At 37.4% G+C, this 19,641-nt stretch overlaps 1 protein-coding gene across 2 annotated transcripts in view; it reads left to right on the forward strand.

Annotated features, from left to right (window-relative positions):
- LOC137023039 (uncharacterized) overlaps positions 1-18,642 on the forward strand; it is a 69,171-nt gene extending 50,529 nt beyond the window's left edge. For both annotated transcript variants that reach the window (XM_067389580.1, XM_067389578.1), the window contains exon 2: positions 16,844-18,642. In XM_067389580.1, the coding sequence (XP_067245681.1) occupies positions 16,978-18,330 (1,353 nt within the window). In that variant the 5' untranslated portion in view covers positions 16,844-16,977 and the 3' untranslated portion in view covers positions 18,331-18,642. The remainder of the gene's footprint in view (positions 1-16,843) is intronic.
- Positions 18,643-19,641: the final 999 nt, after the last annotated feature.

Below are 19,641 nucleotides of genomic sequence, written 5' to 3' on the forward strand. Positions count from 1 at the left end.
TTGTCAAAACCATACACAACTTTATAAAAACAATATTTTGTTACCATACGAAACACACACATTTCATATGACTTTAATCTTTTTGAACCAGTTACACACTGCTGTTGCTAACCTAAAACACTTTTAGCAAGTCTAATTCTCAGTGATTAGAGTACTGTAAATGAAGTACACAGAGAAAGTGCAACTATACAATAGTTCACCAAACACTACACAAGACCAACGCTGCAGACTGAGGAAAATATCATTGATTTTTCTCCATATACCCAAATCAGTCAACATGGAGAATCACAACAAAACATGTCCCAGTTGTCATGTTACTACAATAGTGTGCATAACACTGTTAGCTCAGCAAACAGACAAATGTAAAATACTGTATCCAGTACAGGTTACAATTACAGTAAATAACAAAAACAAACATAAAAAATCATCTGAAAAAACTGACAATATTGTACAGAAAATACTACAGTAAACATACTATACATTATCTCCTCGTCTAGCTGGATCTGGCCATAGCGCTTCACCCACATCACAGGCAATGTCCTCTCTTGCAAGTGAGGGAAGAATCTTTTTGAAGAATCTTCTTGAAAGGTGAATTCATCCTTGCACACACCCTGCATCAATTAGGTCAGGCCTTCTCCATGGCTTGAATGAGGCACATCCTGACACAGGGCTGGAGATTGTAAACCTTCCATGCCAAAAAAAACCAAACAAACAAACAAAAAACTCAATGGGTTTAAGGAAGGGACAGCATGGGATGTATTAGAGTGAAAATTGTGGATGCTAATGAAACCAGTTTTGGACCAGAGCAGATAGGTGGAAATTTACATTCTCCTCATAAGACAATGTATCTCATCTGCTCTGCATCCATTTGGTCTTCTGCTGTGATGATTTTGTGCAGTCTGTCTGAAATGTGAATATGTGGGTCGTGTTGTAAGGATGTTGGCATGCTGGTGGAGGACTGTAACATATACTGTGATGTCAACACCACGGTGGCCTGGGACATTCAAAATGATGTTCCTCCCTCTCCCTCTTTCTGCAACATTGCCTTTCATTTTGATGAAGACATAAACTCACTCTTTTGCCTTTTTATTGTACTTGCACCTGATTGTTGAGTTTACAGTTAAGCACCTAAGTGTCTGCACACCTGACGGCTGTGTTTGATCAATTGGTTTATAGGGGTGGTATTTTGAAAAGCAGTGTCTTAAAATGGCAAAGAAGTGACATTATGTTAGATTTCTGTGTCTAATGTAGAGAAGTGTGTTTAGTGTTGTGCAAAACAATGTGTGTAGTGTTTTGCAAAAAGTGTGAGGCTGAGAATGTGCTTCTAGTTGTGCAGATCTGGGCTAAGGTTTTGCTCCTTGAGTGTAGAGTTTCAGTAATTGTGTTATTTTTAATTTTAGTGTGTAAGCAATCATAAAAAACTGTAATTTGCAATTACAAAAATACAGTAGTATTCTGTACCTGTTCTCTTCTCTGAATGTCCTTACAATGGTGGACACAGAAAATCGTCTCAAATTGGGTTGCACCCTAAGTCATTGTCAGTCCATGGACAAGAACATGGTCTATGACTTGCTTGAATTTCATCAGATATTTCCACTCTTTGTCTTCCTCCTCCTCCTCTTCCTCTTTCTTGCTCTCCTCTTTCTCCTTGTCGCCCACCTTGCATACGCACTGGTCCTCGTCCTCTCACGTTGTTTCTTCTATCCATTCTCAGACTTTCTCCTTTCCACCTTCAACAACCTGTTTGCTCTCTGAACTGGCTTATATTGGTTGTCACATCATTTGAAACAGGTTACATCAATTTTGAGTGGTTGTGTTCAATCAATGACATGTGTTCTCTATTTGTATTTGATTGTTGCCACTTGTGTTTATTAGTATGGATGGCATGTGCATTAGAGTGCAGAATGTGTTTTGAGAATGTGAATGTGTTAGAGTTTTGCTGAAAAGTTTAAGTGAGATCTGAAAATTGTGTTTTACCATGTGAAATGGTTTAAGGTATTGACAACATACTGCACAATTAGCTAAATGTGGTCCGGCAACTGAGAACTTTGTTCAGCCAATTGGTTTTAGCGTTTTAGCAATTGAGAAAAACTGTAACAGTAATATGAACACTTTGTAATTGTCCTAAACAGGTGGTAAATTTGCACATGCATCATTTTCTCAAAACACTGTGCACAAAATTCCTGAATGTTTTCACAGTAGTCTTTTTCAGTAGTATTAGCACCATTTTTCCAAACACAACAAACAAAACTCTGTTATTTGTTAAAATCTCAGTTGTACTTGGAATGATCTCAATTAGCCCCAAATATACAGTCAAACCAAAAATTATTCAGACATTTTTGATATTTTTGATATATTTTTACTAGTGGGTGCAGGACACTATAGCTCATTTATGTAAGTGAGTATAGCAAAATAAAGTAAACTGTGACATCCAAAATAATGTACCAGTTATCACTGTAAAGCTGCTTTGACAGAATCTGCATTGTAGAAAGCATTATATAAATAAAGGTGACTTGACTTGACTTGACTTGACTTGAAAGAGCAAGAGAAGAAAATGTAAGACGACATGGACAGAAGGAAAGAGAAGAGCAAGGTGTAAGAGGAGGGAGGAGAGGGTAGAAGAATAGGGTGCAGGTGAGTTTCAAATTAAATCGGAGCCAACCTAATTCTTAAATTGTTTTTTCCTTCAGAGAAGCTGGACAGATAGCTCAGCCCAATATAAGCATTCGTACCAAGCACCAATGTCCCTGGACAACAAGTGCTGCAATCCACTGACAGTGTGGCACACAACGCTATCTTGGGCCGCACAACACAGAAAGGCACTAAATTGTTTAAATTCCCACATTTAAAAAAAAAAAAAAAATATATATATATATATATATATATATATATATATATATATATATATATATATATATATATATATATATATAATTTATTTATTTTTATTTTTATTTTTTTTCCATTTAATACTGTCCTTCGGAAGCAACAATTAAATGTATGCCAGAAGACAAATTAAATACAATATTCTTTGATCTTCAAATTCAAAAGGTTTTCACCCCCCGGCTCTTAATGCATCATGTTTTCTTCTGGAGCATCAGTGAATGTTTGAACCTTTTGTAATAGTTGTGTTTGAGTCCCTCAGTCATCCTCAGTGTGAAAAGATGGATCTCAAAATCATACAGTCACTGCTGAAAATGTTTCAAATATGCAAAAGATGCTGGAAAATTGAAACATTTTTGAGACCAGGAGGATTTTTTTAAGAATATTGGGCAATTTAACTGTTCAAGACAAACAAGCGACTCATGTACAACCATCACAAATCATAAAAACAGCCGTGGATCATCCAAGTAACCACACACAGTATTAAGAATCAAGGGTTTACAAACTTTCGAATTAAGTCATATTTATAAATCATCTTGTGGACTTGATGTAAACATTGTTTACGTAAAATATCTTACTCAGGACAGTACTAAATAAAATATGATGTCTCTTATTTTGTTAAAATTATTCATATTTTCACAGATTCTGCAAGTGGTTCACAAACTTTCAAGCGTAAGAGCCCACCCTCCCTTCAGAATGTCTCCAAAGCCACGCCTCCTCCAAAACACATGAATGCGCACAGCCAGAGCAAACAGCAAACAGAGCAAAGTCTGCAAAGCGTCACGATCACAACATTAAATTACCTCATGTCTCAAAGCACATAACATTACAATAATAATGAAGGTAAACCACTTAAAGAGCACTGACCTGACTGCTGCAGATTCATTTTAGCGTTGATAGTATTGATATAAATCTGACTCTGAAGACATGAACAGCTCCGAGTAGAGGATTGCCATCCCTTAATTACGATAGTTACGACATGGTGTGAACATAGCATAAGCTTGTTGTTTTGGTTCAGGAGGAACTGTAAAATGTAGCTGCTGTTTGTTTGATTGGATGGTTTGATTGTTGTGGTTTGCTATTGGTGGATCTCATGTGAGTGGCAGGTTGCCCCGCCCTTGTCATCAGAGAAGAGAAGTCGCTTTTTTTTTTTTGATATTAAAAGAATGATCTGCACAGACAAATCATTTATAATAAACAAACACAGCAACATTTCATAAAAAACAAGACTCATCCAGTTCAATCTCGTGTTGACTTCTCACAAAGCAACAAACAAACCTAAAAATCATCTACTAATAATCCCACAACCCAACCACAAACTCTAGTACTCTTTTAACTCTTGTGCTCTGTTCGATTTCAGTGTACGCTACTTATGGAGCGGGTCAAATTGATCCAAATTGGATTCAGTACAATTTCCCAAAAATCACACTATGAAAAAAAGCATACAATCATGTACAAATAATTAACGTTTAATATCAATACTTTTCACACATTACAAAGAATAAATGTCTGAATTTATGATTTATAAAAAATGTATTTTACCACTATTTTTAAGACTGCCCCTCCCCCCACATGGGACATTCGCCATTACACATTTATAACAATAATATCTTAGTCTAAACCTAAAGTAATCTTGACAAACTATATATCATTTGAAGGCTTTCAGAATCTAGTTTTGATATTTGGTGACTGATGTTCAAAAGAAATGACCGACCAATAGAGAAATAGCGATAGATTCTTCATTTGTGATGTGGTGCCAAACCATAACAAGTGCTCTGATTCTTTACTTATGTTTTTTATGTTTTAGGGATTCAATTTAAATAAAAAATTAACATTACTTCCCAAACTTCTTTCAATAGGATGCCTACATCACAAATATTATGCAAATTATGGAAATATATGGTTCAGATCACTCAAATGATATATGGAATCGAAGAGTCTGGTGGAGTCTGGATGTCTGGATGTCATCTAGTGAAAAGGTTTGGTACTGCACAAAAAAATCATACTGAAAGTTGTTTTTTTTTAAGATATCAACCTAAAATTTGGCACAGTACCAGTTCAGTTATTTAGCTTTGATTTTCTTGAAGTTTTAGAGTTGAACATGTTTTGTAAAATACATATTTTATATAAAATATAAAACAATATATATTTTTATACTTCTATAACTTTTTTAAAACTTTACTTTTACAACTTTTTTTTTTTTACTTTTTTTACTTCTATGATAATCTGTGACGTTTCTCCTTTAAAAAATACCAAACTTAAGTCTGTGCTCTGAAGTATTCAAGATTTTTAACAATTTATGTTGGAAAAGTCATTTTCATATCTATGCTCAAAAAGTGGGACAGACAATTAACAGGTAAAATGTGACCCGATCTGGCGAAATGAGTCGGAAGTCACAACGTTCTATTTTAAGATATGGGCCGATAATGAGGAAAAACAACGAAAAAAATCTATTTTTAATTTCAAAGAACAGACTTTCAAAACTAATCTCCCAAAGTTTCGTAGTCCAGACAATTGAGTAAATGTATTTAAATGGCTATTAAATTTGACATGGTTTTACTAAATTCGCTGGAAATGAACTTCTCAACTCCTCTCGTCACTTATGAGCATTTCCCGGTATCCCCTGAAACGTCATTATCTCTGCTCTACAAATATGGTGTTACACGTTGTATAGAACCAATCAAAAAGCTTAGAAATGTGAACACACTGACCTAAACGCTGATCTTTAACAATGGGAAGCCCCGTTTCGACTGACAGGCACGCGATCGGTCCAGCCATCCTCCTGTCAGACTAGCGCGCCTTATAAAATAAAACTCCCATTTGCGTGTCTCTCTTTAAAATCCAATAAAAATTGAATCCATATAGGTAGCACAAAAATTCTTTTTGCATACAAAACCAAAGACTTTAAACTTTCATATCAAGCCTCCAACATGCTTCTGTTGCGTTGTTTTCACCCTCTGAGTCTGAGTAATATGCATTTACAACAAAAATAGCACAGCAGCTAACTGAATACAAGTATAATTCACATGCTCATAACTTCATGAAAAATGCACAGATCATAAAAATCCCACATCAATATTTAAAGCAGATTCTCAAGGTTAAAATGAATCCAAAAATCAATATAATATATTGCGATGATCACAAGATATTACTCACAAAATGATTTAACATACTTGGCTAAAAACATGTCTCTCATCTCTCCGGGATGCAGTGTGTATCCAATGTTCCCGGACCCATCCATGTTCGTTTTCCAATGTGGAATAACACAACATAGTTATCATTTTAAAGCTTAGAATCTCATCTTTTTAATGCATCTAACAATTTTGAAAAACTCCTAACGAGTGCTGAGAAGCACCTCTAAACCGGAGTTTACCGCCTGTTGGCGCCACCTAGCTGTGGAAAATAATGAACAACAATTTTTCAAACTATTCTTTATAATATCACCACGAAATTTGAACCAGATGCAGCTCACATATAGGAGAGCATCACCAAAAAAGATTTTTTTAGTGATCTTATTGTGTTTCTGAGTTATTCCATGTCAAATAAAAAAAAGAAAATATATTTTTAAAAAATTATATATATTTTTTGTCTTTTATCAGCTGTTTCTCAGCAAGAAAATGTCCAAATGTAATTTAATTTATATTTTCTTAAAATTTAAAATGATACCTACCTTTTGACTCTCCTTGCTAGAGTTTTGGAGTTATGAGTCTTTACTTTTGTGTGTGTCACTCAGAAACAAATAATAAAAAAGAACTCTAAAAAAGCCTTCAGGTCTTAAAGGGTTAATTCAAATAAATGCTTTAAAATATTTGAGCTTCAGCCTGGTTTAATAGCATATATATATATATATATATATATAATATATATATATATATATATATATATATATATATATATATAATATATATATATATATATATATAATGTATATGTCTTTGGTCAAATTAAGCTGTAAAATAAATATTTTATCCTTTTAAATGCAATGGATTTTGAAAGATAACAAAAAAACGGGCAAAAAACTTTAAAAGCGATTTTCTCAGGTTTTCAATTGGAAAAAGAGGGCAGATGACCATAATTAAAATGGGTATATCTTTAAAACCATTCAAGGTATGACTTTGACTAGGATATCATTTTAAAGCTTATTGTCTCATTTTTCCATTGATACCAAAATCTCAATTTTGAAATTTGGGTCACTGTGACTCATTTTGCTGGATCAGGTCACAAATAACTTTTATATTTTCACAAACTAAAAATAAATAGTTGTTAAACTCAGTAAGACACTGGCAATTCTGGACTAGAGTTGAAGAGCTGCACTGCAAAAAAAAAATGCTGTTCTTGCTTAGAGTTTCTGTCTTGTTTCTAGTCAAAATATCTTAAAGTTCTTAAATCAAGAAGCATTTTCTTGACAAGTAAAAATATTTTTCTTGTTTTCAGAAAAAATATGTCAATTAAGTGAGTTTTTCCTTAAAACAAGCAAAATAATCTGCCAGTGAGGTAAGCAAAATAATCTTATATCAAACCAAAAATAAGATATATAATCTTGTTTTCAGTTTTGATTTAAGATTATTTTGATTTCATCATTTTAATGTGTTAATGTTTCAACTATATCGTGCAATTACAGCTATGTAACAATCTGATAAACTGCAATTGTGCAGTTTGTATCCATTAACACGCTCATAAACATTACAAAAAGAAATGTCATGCCATAAGCTACACAATTACGAAAAAAAAAAAAAAAAAAACGTTGATATTCCAATAAGCAACATTTTGTTATTCTGTAACAGGCAAAGGCCTGTTGACATGTCCTTTCTGACTGAGTGTAATATTACTACACACCACCAGAGGTGCCAGGAGACCCGGGTGTATGGTTTATACCCAGGTGTGTAGTAGAGGAAGTGAGATTTGTTGGGCAGAGGAAGCATGGCCTATCTTCTGTGTTACCACAAACCACTTTGAGTCCTGATTGGGAAACTTAGGTCTTGAGCTCAATCAAAAAGGACTCTTTATTGCTACTGGCAATTTTATGACTACCATTCATTGCTGGGAGTTCAAAAGATGATGTCCATTCATGAACTATGTCTTTACTTCACCTTGGGGATCTTTTGGATCTCATGCACAAGGATTAGGAGAATTTGACTGTTCTTGTTGGGATTTACTGCACGTTGGATTTATTCATTGTGGAGTGGAGTATTCTATGTTTCAAGACTACAATCGCCATCTTTACTGGTTTCAAGGACTGTGAAACCTATTTAAAGCCGAGCCTGCCTACATTCATACAGTCTGTTTTTTTCACATGTTCATTGTTTGTTTTGTGTCAATATCCATTGCTGGGTGTATTGTCTAAATATCGGTTTTTTTTGTTATTTGTGGGTTGGTTTACTTATATAAAATTGCAAAAACTCATTTTCATTGCATGACTGTTCTATGTGATTTATACCTGGTTTAGATTAGGTCTATGTAAGTTGGTGGTTCCCTTCCCTAAAAATCAGATCTATAGCAGTTTTGTACTTAAAGTGGTTGAGGCTGTTATAGAATGGCGCCCGAACAGGGACCATCAAACTTATAGATTTGTATCTAGTTATCAGTGTTTATTTCACTTAGTATGGCAGACCATAATGCTCTGGAGGGGGATGGATCAACGCCCAGACTGGATTTCTCATCTGAGCCATTCACCACACAGAGAGAGCCTCTTAAGGATATGATTAACACTTTCAGCGAACTATACATTGACTCTGAGGAAGAGGAAGAAAGGCTTGGGGACAACATTCCTGATGAAGACCACATTCAGAATGATTTTAGTCTTCCACCACCACCACCTCCAGAAATAGATGAAGTATCAGATCATAACCCATTTACCTCAGTCACAGCATTAATAGAACGACTGACAGAAAGAATTACATCGCTGGAAGGCCGCGTTGAAGAATGTGTCCAGGGGTGAGTGATTGTGTTTCTTATGCTGAGTTTGAGTCTAAGTGTAAGACCAATGAAGAAAGAACAAATTACCGTATGGCAAGAGAATGTGACAGAACTAAGAAACAGTTGGAGCTCACCATTCAAGATCTAGGCCAGTCTGTGATTGATTGCTTGAAGAGACGTGACTTTCAAATTGACCAGAAACTCAGATCTCTTGTTCCATCCATGTCTACTCCAGTTCACCATAATCCAAGCCCTTCAGTATCTCGTCCTGTTGTCAAACCCAGGGACCAAAATTACAGCATTCAGTATAGCCAGTTGCCGGTTCCTGAAAGCCAGATCACAATGCAACATAATCCGCCTGTGAAACTTGACTTTCCTAGTTTTAGTAATAGCCAGGATGAAGATCCAGTCGTATTCATTGAAAGATGCGAGGAATATTTTGCTGTTCGTCCCCCTCAGTGAGTGTGAAATCATGGCTTCACTCACAGCTGTATTAAAAGGTACCGCAAAAGACTGGTGGCTTGCCGAACGCCGAAATGTTCAAAATTGGAAGCAGTTTAAAGAAACTTTTTTGCTCTCATTCTTAAGTGAAGATTATGAGGAGGTTGCTGCAAGGAAATTACTTGAGAGGAAACAAGGTGCGAAGGAGAGCATCAGAGATTTTGCTTTCCAATATAGAGCTTTATGTTTGAGGTGGAAGAGTGAAATGCCTGAGAAGGAAGTTGTCCAGTCTATTTTACGAAATTGCAACCCACGCCTTGCAAGTTTACTAAGAGGAACTGTTAAAGAGGTTGGAGAGTTGGTTAGAATAGGGACACAGATAGAAAGAGATTTCGATGAATCCAAGAGGTACTGGAACCAGGTCAACGTTGAGGAACAAAAGAAGAAACCCCAATCTTCTCAAGATTTTCAGCGCAAACCTCCGCATGCTAATACCAGAGTAGTCCAATCCCATAATAACTCTGTGCAAACTGATTTAAGGACAGTCACCATTCCCATCGTCCTACAAGACAGATACTTCAAAGCTATGGTTGATACTGGTAGCACTTTGTCACTTATCCAAAAATCCTTCTGGAAACAGCTATGCAAAGAGGAAAAATCCCAGTCGAGTAACGGACAGTCATTCTTGCTAACGGACAGCGACAAACAGCCATTGGTAAGGTAGAATGGAATTGTGAGATTCAGGGACAACAGATGAAACTGACACTGTTTATCCTGAATGATGAGGATTTAACTGTACCAATCATCCTAGGTATGGATTTTCTGCTCACTTCTGGCATAAAGTTAGATTTTCAAAGAATACAGTATAGTTTACCTTCAAAAGAGAGTACTGAAGAGATCACGTATCCATTTCTAATTAACAAATGCCATTCAACAGTGAACTTTTATCTTGCGCTACCCACTACGACGATATCGGATGAAACGCTTCATTCCATCCGCCAACTCACACATCAAGCTGACACCAGTGAACAGTTTAAGGGACAACTGGAGGAGTTAATGTTAGAATGGCCATCCGTTTGCACACACGAGATTGGACAATCAAGTCTAGTAAAACATTGCATCATCACTACTAATGAGGTTCCTGTAAGAAAACGTGCCTACAAGGTTTCAGCAGACAAGCAAAGGTTTATTGATGCAGAAGTCAAGAACTTGTTAGCCAAAGAGATCATTCAACCATCTATTTCCCCTTGGGCTTCACCAGTGGTGGTAGTTCCCAAAAAAGACGGAAGTTCAAGACTTTGTGTGGACTATCGAGGTCTTAATGCCAAGACGTACCTAGATGCGTACCCCATGCCACAGATCCAGGATATTTTGGAGTCCCTACATGGAGCAACTGTGTTCAGCACACTTGATTTGAAAAGTGGATATTGGCAGGTGGAAATGGAGAAGGACAGTATCCAGAAAACCGCATTTGTCACATCAGCAGGGCTATATGAATTTTTACGTCTTCCTTTTGGGCTGAAGAATGCTGCTGCATCCTTTCAGCGATTAATGGAGCATGTATTAAGAGAGCTCAAAGGCAAGTGCTGTCTCATATACATTGACGATGTGGTGGTGTTTTCCCAGAATGAGAAGGAACATCTTCAACATCTCAGCCAAGTTTTCCATTGCTTTCATGAAGCAGGCCTCACCCTCAACCTAAAAAAATGTAATCTCATACAAAGATCACTTTCATTTTTAGGACACATTGTTTCAAGTGAGGGAGTAGAAACGGATCCAGCTAAAGTAGCTGCAGTTAATTCATTTCCAACACCCCAGTCACTTAAAGATGTGCAACGTTTCTTAGGGTTAGCCGGATGGTATCATCGGTTTATTCCACATTTCTCTGATAAGGCTGCCCCCTTACATGCATTGAAACAGAAAAACTCCACCTGGTCTTGGACTGAGCAATGCCAACATTCATTTGACACCATCAAGCAGGCTCTGACACAAGCACCAGTCTTGATACCACCTGATTTTGACAAACCTTTCAAAGTTCAAACAGACGCAAGTGAGCTTGGTTTGGGAGCAGTACTTACGCAGGAATCAGAAGGAGAAGAGCATGTGATAGCATATGCTTCCAGACTGTTACGAAAACCAGAGAAGGCTTACTCAGTTTCTGAAAAGGAGTGTTTGGCCGTTGTCTGGGCCGTCGAGAAGTGGAGGCCGTATCTCGAGGGTCATCCCTTTGAAGTGGTTACAGATCACGCAGCCCTGACCTGGGTTTTCCAACATCCAAAGCCATCTTCACGACTTACACGCTGGACTATACGTTTGCAAGGGTTTCACTTTACCGTCAAGTATCGAAAAGGACAGTGTAATGTAGTACCGGATGTATTATCTAGAACCCAAGATAACCTCACTTCACCTGATATAATTGCAGTAGTGAAGGCCACTAAGATCACAGCACTTTCCACGGACATTCCGGTGGATCTCACGCAAATTGGCTCCTCTCAGCAGACCGATACAGAACTTCAGGAGTTAATTAGTAAGGCACAGTCACAGACAGTTCAAGACCCATCACGGGTTCACTATGTTCTCCAAAATGGATTTCTATTTCGCAGTGTACCTGATGGTCAGAAGGGGCAAAAGTTGCAGTTAGTCATTCCAACAAGGCATCGTGAAGTATTCTTACGCTACGCACACGACCATCCACTCAGCGGCCATCTGGGGAGGTTAAAGACTCTTCTCCGACTCCTAGAGGTAGTGTATTGGCCTAGCTTGAGAGCGGACGTGTGGAGACATTGTAAAGAGTGTCCTACCTGCCAAAAGTACAAGCCTTCTCTCTCAAAACTCTCTGGTCATTTGCAATCTACTCCTGTGGTCGAACCAGGACATATGCTTGGGATTGACTTGATGGGACCATTCCCCAGGAGTACAAAGCAAAATGAACACCTTCTTGTCATCGTTGATTATTGCTCCAAATGGGTAGAGTTATTTCCTCTAGAGCAGCAAGAGCACCTCAGATAGCAAAGATTCTGGTTGAGGAAATATTCACCAGATGGGGAACACCAGCTTATCTAGTGTCTGACCGTGGAGCACAATTTACCTCACACCTCATCAACCTAGTATGCAAGCAGTGGGGTGTTAAACAAAAATTGACAACGGCCTATCATCCCCAAACGAACCTGACGGAACGAGTCAACCGGAATCTGAAGACAATGATAGCTTCCTATGTAGGGGACCAACATCGTCATTGGGATAGATGGTTGTCTGAGTTTCGATTTGCAATCAACACAGCGTGGCATGAGACTACAGGATACACGCCTGCAGAAGTGGCACTGGGGCGTAAGTTGAAAGGACCATTGGAGAGAGCCTTACATAGACCACCTGACCCCAATAACCCTGTCTATCCAATCCTTGAACGTCAACAAAACCTCATCAGCCTGGTAAAGGAGAACATTGAACAAGCCCAAGTCAAGCAAAAACGCTACTACAACAAGCACCGCAAACAGACTCATTACCAGGTGGGGGATGTAGTTTGGGTGCGGACCCATCCCCTGTCTAGAGCAGATGAGGGGTTTATGGCAAAACTGTCAGCAAAATGGAAGGGTCCTGCGAAAGTTGTTAAATGTCTCGGACCTGTAAATTATTCTGTTGCTTTTCTTAATGACCTTTGTAATGTCGAAACCTACCATGTACAAAATTTAAAGACTTGTCATGGTTATAACAAGCCTTCTTCTGAAGGGGGGGGTATGTAACAGGCAAAGGCCTGTTGACATGTCCTTTCTGACTGAGTGTAATATTACTACACACCACCAGAGGTGCCAGGAGACCCGGGTGTATGGTTTATACCCAGGTGTGTAGTAGAGGAAGTGAGATTTGTTGGGCAGAGGAAGCATGGCCTATCTTCTGTGTTACCACAAACCACTTTGAGTCCTGATTGGGAAACTTAGGTCTTGAGCTCAATCAAAAAGGACTCTTTATTGCTACTGGCAATTTTATGACTACCATTCATTGCTGGGAGTTCAAAAGATGATGTCCATTCATGAACTATGTCTTTACTTCACCTTGGGGATCTTTTGGATCTCATGCACAAGGATTAGGAGAATTTGACTGTTCTTGTTGGGATTTACTGCACGTTGGATTTATTCATTGTGGAGTGGAGTATTCTATGTTTCAAGACTACAATCGCCATCTTTACTGGTTTCAAGGACTGTGAAACCTATTTAAAGCCGAGCCTGCCTACATTCATACAGTCTGTTTTTTTCACATGTTCATTGTTTGTTTTGTGTCAATATCCATTGCTGGGTGTATTGTCTAAATATCGGTTTTTTTTGTTATTTGTGGGTTGGTTTACTTATATAAAATTGCAAAAACTCATTTTCATTGCATGACTGTTCTATGTGATTTATACCTGGTTTAGATTAGGTCTATGTAAGTTGGTGGTTCCCTTCCCTAAAAATCAGATCTATAGCAGTTTTGTACTTAAAGTGGTTGAGGCTGTTATAATTCAACAAGTGCTAGGCTATTAAGATAAAAAGTTTCTGCTGTAGAGTTTGCGGCTAATCTGACTCTCCACAATGGGCTACAGAATGCATATGAATATTTTATAGGCCTATTTGGATTTTGACTGCAGTTAAGAGCAAAATGACGAGAACATGTTTAACATTGGAAGTTTAAGATTCTTTATTAAATATTCTTTCTTTATGCAAAACATATAGGCATCTGTACATTGCACTTCTATAACATCATAACATAAATCATTAAATTATAGTTCAAATGAACCGTACAAACCCAATCTTGTTTTTTGCTGTCTATTTATCTATTTATTTATATCAGCAGATCTGTGTTGATTCAGTTCATTTCAATAACTGCTGATGTTGCAAACTGTGGTTAAGCTGTAAAGCAGCTCGAAAGAATTGACCAAGATATGTTACATTATGGCTCAGTATTATTAGAACAATAACTGTACAGAATCTGCCATCCAATGTTCCTTAAAGACAAAGAAATAAAATAAAAATGTTAAAGAAAAACAAACAAAAACAACAAACCGATTGTGTTCCATTTATATATCAATGTATAATTTTTACATTATCTTGTGTGTATAAAAAGCACTCACCCAACCTAACAGTGCTTGACAAGTTTGAGTTAGGGGGAAGGGCGCTTTGTTTAAAATGTTTGTCACCAAAACCATTAATCCAGAGGGCGGGAGACTCAAAATATTAGCGTAAACTATGCGCGTGACAGACCTTTTTGCAGTCTTAGTGCTTTTTGTTAATTTTAACATCCTGATCTGATCATATGAAATAAGCTGACGAAATACACAATTGTTCGACTCTGTTATGAGTATTTGTAGTAAGTTTCTTTATTTGTTTGTATTATGGAGATTTGCAGTGTTTTGCAGTTTTTTGCAGCGAGGAGGGATTTTGTAAAAGTCGGAGCGTCGTGTTTTCTTTTTTTTGTTTGTTTGTTTGTTTGTTTGTTTTTTAAATCTGCAAGAAATGTTATGAGTTTGGCGTGTGGTAAGAAAAAAAAGTTTGCACAATAAGCCACTACGCAAATGTGTGTCTAAGTAGACCAGCTAAAATATATTGTTTGACCAAAAACATCTTATCAATTATTTAAGTAATAAAGACATGTAATAAAGTAATAAATAAATTTAATTAAAACAGAAAGACGTATATTGCTTCAGCCTTATTTAAAGGCCGCGGAAACATGGTTTCGTTTGTTGCGCACTTCAATCCATTCCACACCCGACGTTTTTGGTTTTCTTCCTATTTATTAAATATAGGCAATTAGTTGATGAAACATTGATTGAAATTAAGATACAATGTAAGATACATTCACTTTAACCCTCTGGCCGACGAAAGCGCCGGCGTGTTCTGATGGATTTTTTCCTCATGACAGCTAAAACAAAAACAGGCCTTCCGTCATTTCTGGCGATAGCTTACAGATTGATGCAAGACTACGAATGGTCTACTTTTATTTGTCTATGCTCACAATAACAATAAAACCTTGTACTTTTGAAAAATAAAATAAAATAAAAAACAGGGTGCGCTTTCAGCTGTCTGTCTGCGAGAATCTGAAACGTCTCAAAAGTGAACTTAAACTCAGCGAATAATTGTACCTAAAAAGAAAGAAATATCTCAATTCGATAAGATATAGGTCTGTGTTAAATAAGAGGCGATCTATACGCTGGAACGTGTTGTTTCTGAAATCATGGCCAGTGCCCATTGCTGCTGTTATCAGTTCTCTTGGCGCTTGTGCACACGCGCAGTTTTCACACAGACAATCGAGCGTTTCGTTCTGGTAAAAGCACAAAACAAAATGCACACAACGTGTCCTTGCTCTTGATGTACAATCACTGATGAACACCTTTGGTTTTAATAAGTAAATTTGCCTAAATATTTATTCCTGCCGGTATTTTAGTCTGCGATATCGAAATCACTAAACATTACATAGCATATATAATGGCCAAAAAAATAAAAAAATAAATAATAATAATCATGAACAATTAAAAAAAAATCAAGAACAATAGCAGTTAATAAGAATTATTGCTCTTAATGCGGTCTTAATGCTGGACCATTTTCATTTCGCTCCGCATATGGAATTTATTTTTCTTTGCTAAGAGCAAACCAGAATGAAAATATTACATTTATAATACATGTGTATGTGTTCCTAATATATATGCCTAATGACTGTTTAATGACAATAGCATGCAGTAAGACTTTGTGTAAAGGTCTTTCTTTTAATTTTTGACGCATAGAGTAGCCTAAGACTATCCCACGTTTTGAAATTAACTCTCACTTTAAGTTTTCTAATGGTTTTTAAGGATGTTAAAAGGTTATATTATAATGTTATTGTTGTTTTACTTCGTCCTTCAATCTCCAGTTACAAACCGACATTTTATTATTACAGTCACTTTCCAATCCGTCCCTTTGCGCCACCTGGCGGTAGTTTTTTACACGCAACTGAATTTCAGTTAACGCAATGGCCCTGCGGCTGCGGTATGCGCGGCAGTAATACCCATTTTGGTTGTCCACCTACGGTACATGTTTATGACCCTAAATGAGGAAAAAGTCCAAAATTTCAAGAAAAAAACAAAACAAAGCTTAACCGGCATTTAAGTCAACTCAAAAATCAAAATGGGTCAAATTGACCCGTAACATAACACAAGGCTTAAATGTCAAGATAAAATACATAACTGAACAATAAAACACTAACAGGTCTTTCTCTTCTCTCAACAATGCATAAAATAACACCCAATTTCAACATTTACTCTCCCAGTTGCAATGCAAATTCACTGCTCGGTTTTAGTTAATGCAAGAAACAATATTCATGAAGTCACAACACAATTGGACTAAGTTACTTATGAAAGTGGATTGAACCCAATTAAATTAAATTGTGACAAAATGTTCACCAATTATGTTGCTTCAGCTCATTTTCTAAAAGTAAAACAAGCTGCAATTTTTTTTTTTTTTTTTTTTTGAGTCTGACTTCTTGTGTTGTGGATGTGCAGGAGACCAGAGTTCACATCCCAATCGCAAGTGCATTTGTTCATTAAAGTCAAAAGCTTTATTAGAGACAACCATAAAATGTGTTTTTTCTTTCTTTTCCCTAGGGAAATGTGATGTGAAATATGACCAACTGAAGAGTGAATCAGAAGCAAAGGCTTTTAACAAGAGGATCTGTGCACTGAAGATCTTTTATTTTTGTGCCATTTTATTTGTGTTTGTCTTTATCATCTTTTTTTATATGCAAGATTACTTTAAAACATCTAACGCCAAACTTAAAGCACCTAATGCCAAACCTATCATGCAAAACAAGGAGAGTAAAGACTCTGACGTGCCAAATCCTCCTCCAAGCACACATTTACCATCCGTCCAAACACCACACATCGACCACACATCCACCAGTCCTCCAGCTCCAAAAGCGTGTGGTGTTCAAGTGAAGGACGGTCCTGTGATTAAAGTCGGGAACCTTCACACATATGTGACTGGCTCTTATATGGATTATCGCTTTGGAGAGAAACAGATAAAGACGATTGCCATTGTTCTCCGTGAAGAGCAGGTGAAATACAGCTGTGTGATGTGCTGTGATGGGAGGAACGTGACCTCACCAGCAGAATACACAATTCATTCTGACCACTTTGGTTTTGAGTACGGCACTGCTACCATCACGTGTCACATCAATAGCCCGTGTTTGAAACCAACGCATGTTGCAATAACAGCCAGAGAGATCTCGGAGAGCATAACATCCTTCCAACCCGTTAGAAACAGAGACGTTCCAGCAGTCTTCCCATATGAATTTACCGTCTGCATCTCTGTCATGTATGACTACAAGAATGTGTTGAATTTAGTCGAGTCATTGGAGATGTTCAGACTGCTTGGTGCTCAAAGGGTGGTGATATATAAAACCAACTGTGATTCAGACACACAGAAGGTTCTGGAATACTATGTGAAAAGAGGTTTTGTGGAGATCATCCCATGGACCATTAAAAATCACATCGAAGTGTCAAGTGGCTGGAGGAAAGATTTATCTTCAGGTGAACTGCATTACTATGGGCAAATTCCTGCACTTAATGACTGTATTTATCGTTACATGTACCAAAGTCACTATGTGGCTCTACAAGACATAGATGAGCTCATTCTGCCTCTCAAGGTGAAAACCTGGCCGGAGCTTTTGCCTGAGCTTGAGAAGATGTACGGCACTACTGTGGGCTTTGAGTTTGAGAATAATGCTTTCCCTTTCACTGCAAAAGCTCATACGGATTATGAGCAAGACAAATGGAAAAATGTACCTGGATGGAATATTTTAAATTATATAGAGCGAATACCTAATGACCCCAAAGCTTTCAACAATTACAAGGTTATAGTAAGTCCTCGGCTAGCTCTGAAGGCTACTGTACATGGCCTGCTGGAAACTGTGTATTCTGGATCCACCACAGTAAGGGTGAGCAACTCCATCGCTCGCATGTACCACTCAAAATACTTTGAATACCCCCCAAACACAAACATTATAAGAGATGATCATCTGTGGGACTATGCCAAAGATCTTATACCTGCTGTTTCTAAAGTTCTACAGGACTGTGGATTCATTGAGGCCTAAATTGTTGTCACAAAGTACTGTCTGTCACTGGTTACAAATTATTACAAAAAAAAGTAAATAAATAAAATAAGAATAAAAAAAATAAAAAAACTTTCCTTGTCCGAGTTCCCCCCTGGCTCGCGGACAGTCTGCGCGAGGTTAATTTTTGTGCGTACTATCTAGTGGACCATTTTTATCAAGCGCTCAAATCACTCGCACATGCACTGTTGTCCACGCAGACATAAAAATCTGGTTGCAGGTGGAAGGAGCGCGCAAACACCAGCGTATGTGCAAGTGATTTGAGTGCTTAAAGGTGCCATCGAACGTTTTTTACAAGATGTAATATAAGTCTAAGGTGTCCCCTGAATGTGTCTGCGAAGTTTCAGCTCAAAATACCCCATAGATTTTTTTTTTTATTCATTTTTTTAACTGCCTATTTTGGGGCATCAATAACTATGCACTGATATATAGGTTGCGGCCCCTTTAATTCTCGTGCTCCCCCGCCCACGGTGCTCGCGCTTGCTTTAACCAGCATAAACACAGTTCACACAGCTAATATAACCCTCAAAATGGATCTTTACAAAGTGTTCGGCATGCATACTGCATGCATGCGTCGGATTATATGAGTATTGTATTTATTTGGATGTTTACATTTGATTCTGAATGAGTTTGAGGTTTTGCTCCGTGGCTAAAGCTAACATTACACACTGTTGAAGAGATTTATAAAGAATGAATTTGTGTTTATGAATTATACAGATTGCAAGTGTTTAATAATGGAAATAGCAACAGCTCCAGTCTCCGTGAAAACAGTAATAAACGATGGCAACTTTAACCACATTTAACAGTACATTAACAACATGCTAACAAAACATTTAGAAAGACAATTTACAAATATCAATAAAATATCATGATATCATGGACCATGTCAGTTATTATTGCTCCATCTGCCATTTTTCGCTGTTGTCCTTGCTTGCTTACCTAGTCTGATGACTTGGCTGTGTACATCCAGACGTTAATACTGGATGCCCTTGTGTAATGCCTTGAACATGGGCTCATTGGGCTGGCATATGCAAATATTGGGGTCATACATATTAATGATCCCGACTGTTACGTAACAGTTGGTGTTATGTTGAGATTCGCCTGTTCTTTGGAGGTCTTTTAAACAAATGAGATTTATATAAGAAGGAGGAAACAATGGAGTTTGAGACTCACTGTATGTACGTAACAGTCGGGATCATTAATATGTACGCCCCCAATATTTGCATATGCCAGCTCATGTTCAAAGCATTAGACAAGGGCAGGACGTCTTCATGTGCACGCTGAATCATCAGA

The sequence above is a fragment of the Chanodichthys erythropterus genome, chromosome 7 (genome assembly GCF_024489055.1).
Source record: "Chanodichthys erythropterus isolate Z2021 chromosome 7, ASM2448905v1, whole genome shotgun sequence".
In the NCBI taxonomy this organism is placed as follows: Eukaryota; Metazoa; Chordata; class Actinopteri; order Cypriniformes; family Xenocyprididae; genus Chanodichthys; species Chanodichthys erythropterus.